Below are 9,133 nucleotides of genomic sequence, written 5' to 3'. Positions count from 1 at the left end.
AGCACCTGTGCCTAAGTACAGACACCATAAGTACACATTGATGAAGTTTGAACATTCAGGGACAAAGGTAACAAACATTACTCATAACCTTTTACTAAACTGACACATTTAGGTATTTCAATGTATCTCCGTTTAAGTAATACATTTGTAGTTAAAATCATTCTGTTAAAAGGTAAATTGGCCACAGCTGAAATGTACCATAACACTTTGCACAACTGAGGGAATTACAGAATGGGGTGACAATGCTGGTCAACACACTACACATGGTCACTTGTTCCATTGTTAGTATGAAAATATTGATTATATAACTTTGAGCTCAAGCACCACTTTCAGCGTAACTTTTCCCTAATTGATAATCATATCTCATTGCAATTGTTTTACAAGTATTAGCCTTCTACTAAAATGTATAAAAGATGCACATTTCCATCATAAAACCTGCAGGCCATTCATCTACATCACATGGTCAATGCTGGTCATTATGAACAATTGAAATGATACACAGATGTACTTGGATAAAAGCCTGCAGTCACAAGAACAATCTATTATGGGAGTTGGAACCTAATAAGTTTCTGAGTAACTGTCAGTTAATGAAACAAGGCCGCTTGGCAGAAAAGTACAGTTTTTATAGTTTCCTTGTTTATCCAGGTGTTATCCACTTTTTCTGCCAAGATCAACTTTAATCTGCACTGTGAAGCATTTGTTCAACAGTAGATTAGCATTATAAACTAGAAGACAGAAAGGTAGAAACCTAAATATTTCACGTGTCATACTTGTGAACATCAGTTGTAGTCCGAACTGTAGTTGTAGTTCTGCATCCCAATAAAACAACCCGATGCTGTGCATCTGCCACTGGGTTAACAGGGAACACGCTTTGTGATTAGCTTCTGCATTATACCTTTGGCATGTCAAGGTAATCTGAATTAAAATCTGCTGACAGACTGGCCAACACAAACCAGCCTGATTACAATCAGACCACACCATGTCACGAAATGGTCTCTGTCTGACAGAGGACTGCAGGCCACTAGGTTTTTAGAAAAGAGGTCAGTGGAAGAATCGCAGAAGCTATTCATGATTTGAATCAAATCCAAGTTTCCATTTTGGTTGAAACTCTGTATTCCCTTGTGAGGGGTTGAACTTTTTGATTATAGCATAAATAAGAAATACTGTACTTAAAAAGGAAAACACTTTGACAAGACACATTGATGATGAGAGACAATGTCACCCGATTACCCGTAGTTCAGTGCATGCTAGCATGCATACTAGGGTTGTTCGGCATACTGGCACTAAATTGGTACCGGGGTACTGATGCATTTAAATGGTACTATACAGCGCTTGGATAAGACCGGTACTTTTTTTTTTTTTCACGTCGGCGCTTGACGTCACCGCGTACCAATTTGAGCCGAAGTGAGCAAGCTGGGGCGAGCAGGCGAGCGAGTGAGCGAGCGAGCAGCAAGCGGAGCAGGAGTCTGGTGACAGAGAGAGATAAAGGAGAGAAAGAGAGAGAGAGACTGGAGCAGAGAGAGACAGCAGCTGCTGCAACCATCACCACATCGCAACTCGTAGATAAACCAGGTGCACGAAGTGCTACATGGAATTACTTCTGCTTGAGAACAAATGAGCACGGTGAAGCCATTAACACTGATGCACCACTGTGCAAACGGTGTTACTAAACATGTGCGGCCAACTTTGCAAAACACTTGAAGGACAAGCACCCAGACCTGCACAAGGAGTTCAGAGAACGACAGGTGATAACTTATATACCCATGAAAAAAAAAAAGTCAGTGCTAAAAGCAAGCGACGCCAGCCCCCTTCACTCTCCACAAAAGTACTGCTGGAAAAAATTGTGGTATTTTATTTTAATTAATGATGCATAATGTTATAGTTCTAAGATTTTCTATTTTAAAAAAAAGTCAATAATGACACTTTTAGTGTTCTCTTTTTATTTGGAAAAGTACCGGAAAGTATCAAAATACATGTCGGTACCAGTACAGATACTAAAATGTTGGTACCCTGACAACACTAATGCATACATGAGCATTTGGCTCAAAGCACCTGTTCAGACACAATGAGTGTGTGAACATAGATGTTGTTTGAATATTCAGTGTCAAAGGTTTTAAAATTTTAAATCAATGCTCACTTTTTAAGAAATTTAATAGCTACATCTTTAAATTAAACGGAGGAGGCCACTGTGTTTTTTTTTTTTACTGCCGTCCAAACTGTACAAACTAAAACCTTTTGAGTTTCCATGACAGCTGAAGTTCACCACAGGTTCTCTCTCACGTTGGGAAGTGCAGGGTGAGATGAGGAGTATTCAGCTGCAACATGAAGCTTCACCTCTAGATGTCACTAGATTCTACACAGTTAACCTTTAAAAGGATCAAATGGCCACAGCTCTTCCTGGTGAAAGGAAACCAGTCCTCTGTCAGAGCGGCTGACATGCCGGGTGTCAGCCTGAATGCGCAGTGACACACTCCTCCCTGAATGTAAGAGTGGTTCAGACATGGCGGACAGTAAACCTGAAGGGCAGCTCACCACGCCCAGCGGTCACACCTGTGATGGCGGTGAGCTGCATCTTTCCATCTACCTGTTCGGCCGCACCCATCTGCGGGAGGCGGCTATAAAACGCATCCTCCGGGCTGCCTCAGCACCAGCTGCTCCGCACCTCTCCAGGGATCAGACCACTTCCAGTGAACTCCAGCACCAGAGTCAGAAGAGAAGCCACCATGCCCATGACGCTCCGCTCAGGATTATCCGCCATGTCCCTGTCCTCTCTCCCCTCCATGACGAGCTCCAGGCGCGGGACGAGCGTCTATGCAGGCGCGGGCGGTCAAAACGTCCGGGTGTCTTACGCCTCCGATGGCATCGGCTCCGGGTTTGACCTGTCGTCTGCGTACGGAGGTGGCGGAGGAAACAGCATCTCCGGCAGCGAGAAGTTGACCATGCAGAACCTGAACGACCGGCTGGCCAGCTACCTGGAGAAGGTGCGCATCCTGGAGACCACCAACGCGCAGCTGGAGCGTCAGATCCGCGAGTGGTACGACAACCAGGCCCCCGTCGTGAAGGACTACAGCAGGTACCAGGCCATCATTGAAGACCTGCGCAACAAGGTGAGCTGCCCCGTCCTCACACACTCTTATATACGAGCTGTGCTGCACCATCCAACCTCTATCTCACTTCTTTTAGATGAAGTCAATAATCCTCTTTAAAATATGATCTACAGGTGATATCATTTAGTTTCCCCAAACTGCTTAAACTTTCAATATTAAATATAATGTCAATAATTATCATTAAAATTATATAAATAGAAAAGCAGATTATCATCTACAAATAATTGTATTTAGTGTCCCCAAACTCGTGTTAAGAAAATTATGTTGGATATAATAAAAAATAAATTCATCCATTTAACAGGTTTGTCCTCCTCAGATAGGAGTGCAGAATAAAACTTTGAATTAGTGCCCCACCCTAATGAGTCCTCATTAAAATACTGTATGTGTAAATACTCTTTAGTCCTGTGTCTTCAGAACAGGCTCTCCAGGAACCATGAGTAAATCATATGGAGGATTTGCAGTATGTGCAGTTGCTGCACTTTAAAATGCAAGCACGCCATATTGAAAGTAAAGTTTAGTTTTACTTATTACCTGATGCCATCAACAGTTTAAAATAATTACAGTAGAATGCAACTCAGGCGTAAAGAACACTGTTCTGCATATTTAAAAGAAACCTTGTTGCCCCACATTCTGGCCGTGTGAATCACCTACACATCTTTGTGTTGCTGTTAAATGTGGAGAAGAGACAACTGACAATGCTGCTTCTTTTTTTAGATAAGTGCTGCCACGCAGGACAATGCCAGGCTGATGCTGCAGATTGACAATGCCAGACTGGCAGCAGAGGACTTCAGGATCAAGTGAGTGGAATAGTTTATCAGGAATGATATCCTATAATCTATAAGAAATATATAATGACTTGCAGTTTTATGATATGACATCGCATGTTGGTTCAGTCATTCCAGACTTAGTGGACATATTGTCACACACACAGGGGTGTAACGGTCAACAGATAATACAGGTTGGACTGGTTTTGTTTAGCGTCACCGTGTCTTTTTTTTGTTGTTAGTTCTAACAGTAATTGAGCAGGTACATGAACGTCCGTGCCACTTTCCTACGCAGGTTTGAAAACGAGCTGGCAATGCGCATGTCTGTGGAGACGGACATTGCCGGATTGCGCAAGGTTCTGGATGACCTGACCATGGCCCGGTCTGACCTGGAGATGCAGATCGAGGGCCTGAAGGAGGAGCTGGTCTACCTGAAGAAGAACCATGAAGAGGTGAGGGTCCTGCAGCCAAGAATAGCATCAAACTATCTCAGAGAGCCTGCCCTCAGTATCTTGATGAATCTTTTATAAAAGAGCATTATCCATTAGTTTCATCCTTGGTTCCTGAGAAAAGAGGCTAAGAACAACATTAAAAGAGTTTTTCATGAGACAGTCAGTCAGATATTTGCCAAAAGCCTAGGGATGTTATCTTTTACTAAAGCAAAAACAAACATTAAAGCTAAACTTGTTTGAAATGACTGCTGTGCCTTCAAGTTGTGTAACTGGAAGCAAGTGCTGCCACAGGCGGCAGGGTGCTGCCACAAAACAATCATTCATAAGAGTCATCTGATGACAAGACGTGTCAGATAACCAGTTACTCTACAGTCGGCTCACTAACGGAGATGCTGTAAAAGGGACTCCATTCTGTTCCTCAATATGAACAGTGCATAAATATATCAGACAAGGTTTAATCATGACGTCTGTGAACTGACAATTTTATCACTTTCACAGTATCTATCCATTTTAAGTTTAATCAATACTATAGGTGATATCAGATAAATTGAGGATCTGGTAGCCAAACCTGAGCGCAACAGAACAAGATATTGTTTATTACTAAAAATACAATATTTCTTTTTTTCAAAAATATGTCTGTGGTCCAAACGGGCTCTTTGTCTATTCTTTTATTCATTCCTTCTTTTGCTCTCCCTGCATCTTTTACCTTTGACCTGACCTTTAATGGTTGCTCTGCCTGTAGGAGCTTGCAGCCATGCGCAGTCAAGTGAATACCAGCTCTGTGAACGTGGAGGTGGATGCCAAGCCCCAGAATGACATGAACAGGGTCCTGGAAGAGATCAGGTCTCAGTATGAGGGCATCACTGAGAAGAACCGCCGCGAAATGGAGGCCTGGTACAAGGTCAAGGTGAGGGGGAGCGAGACAGATAAACAAAAAAAACCCAACTTAAAATATAATAATGACCTTTCTGAGCATTTCCATGTCCTATTCCATGTCCTCCAGTTTGATGAACTGAACAAGCAGGTGTCAAACAGCACAGAGACCCTCCAGACCTCCCGCAGCGAGATCAACGAGCTCAAGCGGACCCTGCAGTCTCTGCAGATTGAGCTGCAGTCCCAGCTCAGCCTGGTATGGTATATCCCACGTGAACAGATGCAGCAGCACATCATTTCATGCATTTCCTTTTTTTCGCTACTATACAACAACCAGTTGCATCTTGTCATCTAGTGTTACTACAGTGTCTGCCACACTTTCCATTGTAACATATTTTAAATATGTTTATAATATGTTTGACTAGACATGCTATAAATAATAGTCACTAAACCTGTCTTTCGGTTTTGTTAGTACCTCAGGCAACCTATATGAAAGGAGGAATTGTAAAACAAGCAGTTAGTTCTCAGAAGGCTTGTTATATCTCCTCCTTGTTTTGTGTCATGTGCAGAAATCTGCCTTGGAGGGCACACTGGCCGAGACCGAGTCCCGTTACAGCCAGCAGCTGAGCCAGCTCCAGGCCATGGTCAACCGCCTGGAGAATGAGCTCGGCCAGATGAGGACGGACATTGCGAGGCAGTCCGACGATTACCAGCAGCTTCTTGACATCAAGACCAGGCTGGAAATGGAGATCGCAGAGTACAGAAGGCTGCTGGATGGAGAGGATTCAAGGTAAGGATCTGTACATACTGTTTAGGATCATTTAAAAAGCAAAAAGTATGATAAAGAAATAGTTTTAAGGAATAGCACTTATGTCTAAATGCCCCTGCTGATGGCAATTCATTTGGAACAGACAGCCACAAAATACAAGTGAGGTAAATTACAGATAAGAATAAAAATAGATAGACAGATATACAGATATATATATATATACATAGAAAAGATAAACAGTTTAGATTAAAGGCTATAAGGTATAATCTCTATCTTCAGTGGTAAGACTGGTCTTATTTTTTGTCTTTTTGTCTGCTCTTCCAGCAAATCTTCTGTGACTACCATACAAAAGACTATGGTCAAAGAGGTCAAAGAGGTCAAACGTAAGTTGATATCACCATTGCATTATTAGCTCTCTACCTATTTAAATTAAATATTCCGATTTCATTTTGTGTTTGATTTTCCTCAACAGCTCAGCCAATCATTACCCAGAGGAGGAGAGTGGTGATTGAGGAGATTGTTGATGGAAAAGTGGTGTCCCGCAAAGAAGATATGGACACTGAGATCATCTCAAAGTAAACGGACTGCATCCCAACAAATCTGGATCAAGTAATGAAATCAAAAATAAACCAATACAAGCCGTCCTGTATGTATAAAATAAACCAGTAAACCAGTTCTTACTTTACCCAGGTCTGAAATCCATGCCATGCCCCAATCTATCATGTTGGTTGATATTTTTTACAGAAAATATTTATTTTGATTACCTGAAAAAGTAACAAATGATAAATGAACTGGTCTAAAAATCAGGTTTTTTATTTATCCAAAATCTATGAAAGTCAACGATACAGATTCCTCCCCTGCCTCCTGTAATACCAGATTCATACATAGGGTGTAGCTGTGAGCCTCAGACAGGAAATACACTGGACAGTGATGAGATCTTTCATTCTTTGGCCACTGACACATAGATACATTTTGTGGGTGTGGTTTACTGCTCATTGTCATAGAAAATATTGGTTCTTTTTGTGGTAGTGATGTGTTTCTCTAAAAATAAGATGTAAAAGCTGTTACTTGTAGCATTTTTATATTTAACATATTGTCAATTAAAAGTTATACTAGTTAATTTACTGTTAACAAAGTAAACCATTGTGAAGATGAACCCTTAATGTAATTCTTATAAACCCTCCTGATTCTGGTTGTAAAAGGGCTGCTTGCAACTTTTTTTTCAACTTTCTTTCAAAGAGAATAAAAACTTACCTTCCACTTGTTTCATGTTTGATCGCACAAAACTATAAAAGTACGCTATCTACAGGTACAACCATGTTTGTTAAGACCATTCCCCATGTCTTTGTAGAGCATAACAAAGTTAATATACAGGGAATAGCATGATTAGCTGCTGCAGTGTTACTTTAATTTGATAGTTTATTTGCTTTAACTTTATGATTGTCAAAATCCAGACCAACAGAGGTTTTTACTTCTGTATTTAGTTCACTATTAGTTTGCTGAAAAGTTTCATTTTCCACATGGGGATATTTACATCTAACATAAATCTGATCTGTATAAATTATGATCTAATTTGAAAATTAAAGTGAGACATTGAAACACTGATTTTGAAATGTTTGTCCTGTTACAAATAAGAAGTTGACTTTATAAGCAATAAAACATAGCTGCTCAGTGCTCTGTAGTAATAAATACTGATTTAGTAACTCTTCTGCATTCATTGTGTAAGTGGCACTCATTAAGTAGACCCGGATGAATGGGGGTCTATTGAGCTCTACCCTATAAAACATTTATAGGGTAGAGATATTTTTCTGCCAATTTGCCTCATGTTTTCAATGTAAGTTGTAGAAAAAGTAGATTTTCATCTTCTGAATCGTTGTAAGGTTTTATTACGCTCCTCCTGGTCCTCCTTTAGATGCTCATTCAACTTCATTCACTTTCCTTAGAATCCCAGCAGCATCCAGGGAGGTTGTCTCGCTCCAATCAATCACTCACAAATCAGCATGCATGATCAAAACTGTTCTCCCTGTCAAAACAATGAAGGGACATTAGAACTGTTTCATTTCAGTTCTGATATAAGCAACACTATATTTGCATTAATTAAAATAAAACATGTCCAGTCCATTCCATAGAGGGCAACCTTGCAACTGCAGGTGAATTATAGGTAATTTCAGTAGCATTAATGCAGACTGGACAGACTCTGCTTCGACTCTGGTATAACTTAAGTCTTTTGGCTGCTGAATGTTAGATTATGCTAACAAATGCGAACTACACATTCCCATGTTGCAGACTTCATGAGTCTTCACTTTTGTATTTAAACACTTAATTTGATCCCTCACTAATCATTTGATGAAACAGTGGCTCCCGTTCAACAAAGTTTATAGTTTTTCAACCTCTGATTCAAGAAGGGAAAAGGCTTTCTGTCCACTGCACATGCAGTGTTCTCATCTATCCTCTAGATGTCAGTATATTCACAGTGATGAGGATATGGTTGTGTTGCGATTTCTCCTGATTCTGTGGGAAATCACCCATTTGAAGCATCACCCAATTATGATGATTATTATTGTTATTATTCTCATCATTATTGCTTAGAGCTCATTCTGTATCGTTATATAAAAACATTGTGCCAAAATGTGTTTAGTTTTGGGTTTGTTTTGCTAAGACTTCTTATTTAAAGTGTCTCTCATGGCAAACAGCTAAAAATTCAACTCTGCTCAAAAGGACATGTTTAGATTTTTTTCGATGGAAAACCCTTTGTGTTCTAAGAATGGCTGGGACGTAACTCAAGACTGCATGTTTGCAGATCTATACAAATACACATTAACCCTGTCTCTATCCTCACCCGACGTAAGCCAGCTACCTCCAGCTCCTCATCAAACACACCAACCTTTGCTTGTTTTCTGGTTTGTTGCTGTGCACTACATAATCCCACATGGTAAAATGGAAGCAATCAGGCAGAATCAGAAATCATATCCAGAGTTGACGTGGAAGAAGGGTGAATTATACAGAAGTGCTCAAAGGTCAATGTATCAGAATGGTTTTCACGTGTTGCTCTCTATAACATCAGAAGTGTAGCAGTTACAAATAACAGGAACCATCAGGTTGAAAACATTATCAGACAGATAATAATGTGTTGCTAAAATTAGATTAACCTTGGTTCTGATCACAGAC

General features: G+C 40.4%; 1 protein-coding gene across 1 annotated transcript; it reads left to right on the top strand.

The window, feature by feature from the left end:
• The first annotated feature begins 2,489 nt into the window (after positions 1-2,489).
• LOC109627591 (keratin, type I cytoskeletal 13-like) lies at positions 2,490-7,225 on the top strand. Its single transcript, XM_020084219.2, has 8 exons — positions 2,490-3,107; positions 3,822-3,904; positions 4,167-4,323; positions 5,066-5,230; positions 5,327-5,452; positions 5,766-5,986; positions 6,290-6,348; positions 6,438-7,225. The coding sequence occupies exons 1-8, from the start codon at positions 2,724-2,726 to the stop codon at positions 6,542-6,544; spliced, it is 1,302 nt and encodes a 433-aa protein (XP_019939778.2). The 5' UTR covers positions 2,490-2,723; the 3' UTR covers positions 6,545-7,225.
• The last annotated feature ends 1,908 nt before the right edge of the window (positions 7,226-9,133 follow it).

The sequence above is a fragment of the Paralichthys olivaceus genome, chromosome 8 (assembly GCF_024713975.1).
Source record: "Paralichthys olivaceus isolate ysfri-2021 chromosome 8, ASM2471397v2, whole genome shotgun sequence".
Classification (NCBI taxonomy): Eukaryota; Metazoa; Chordata; class Actinopteri; order Pleuronectiformes; family Paralichthyidae; genus Paralichthys; species Paralichthys olivaceus.
This window is presented reverse-complemented; position numbering and strand designations above follow the sequence as displayed.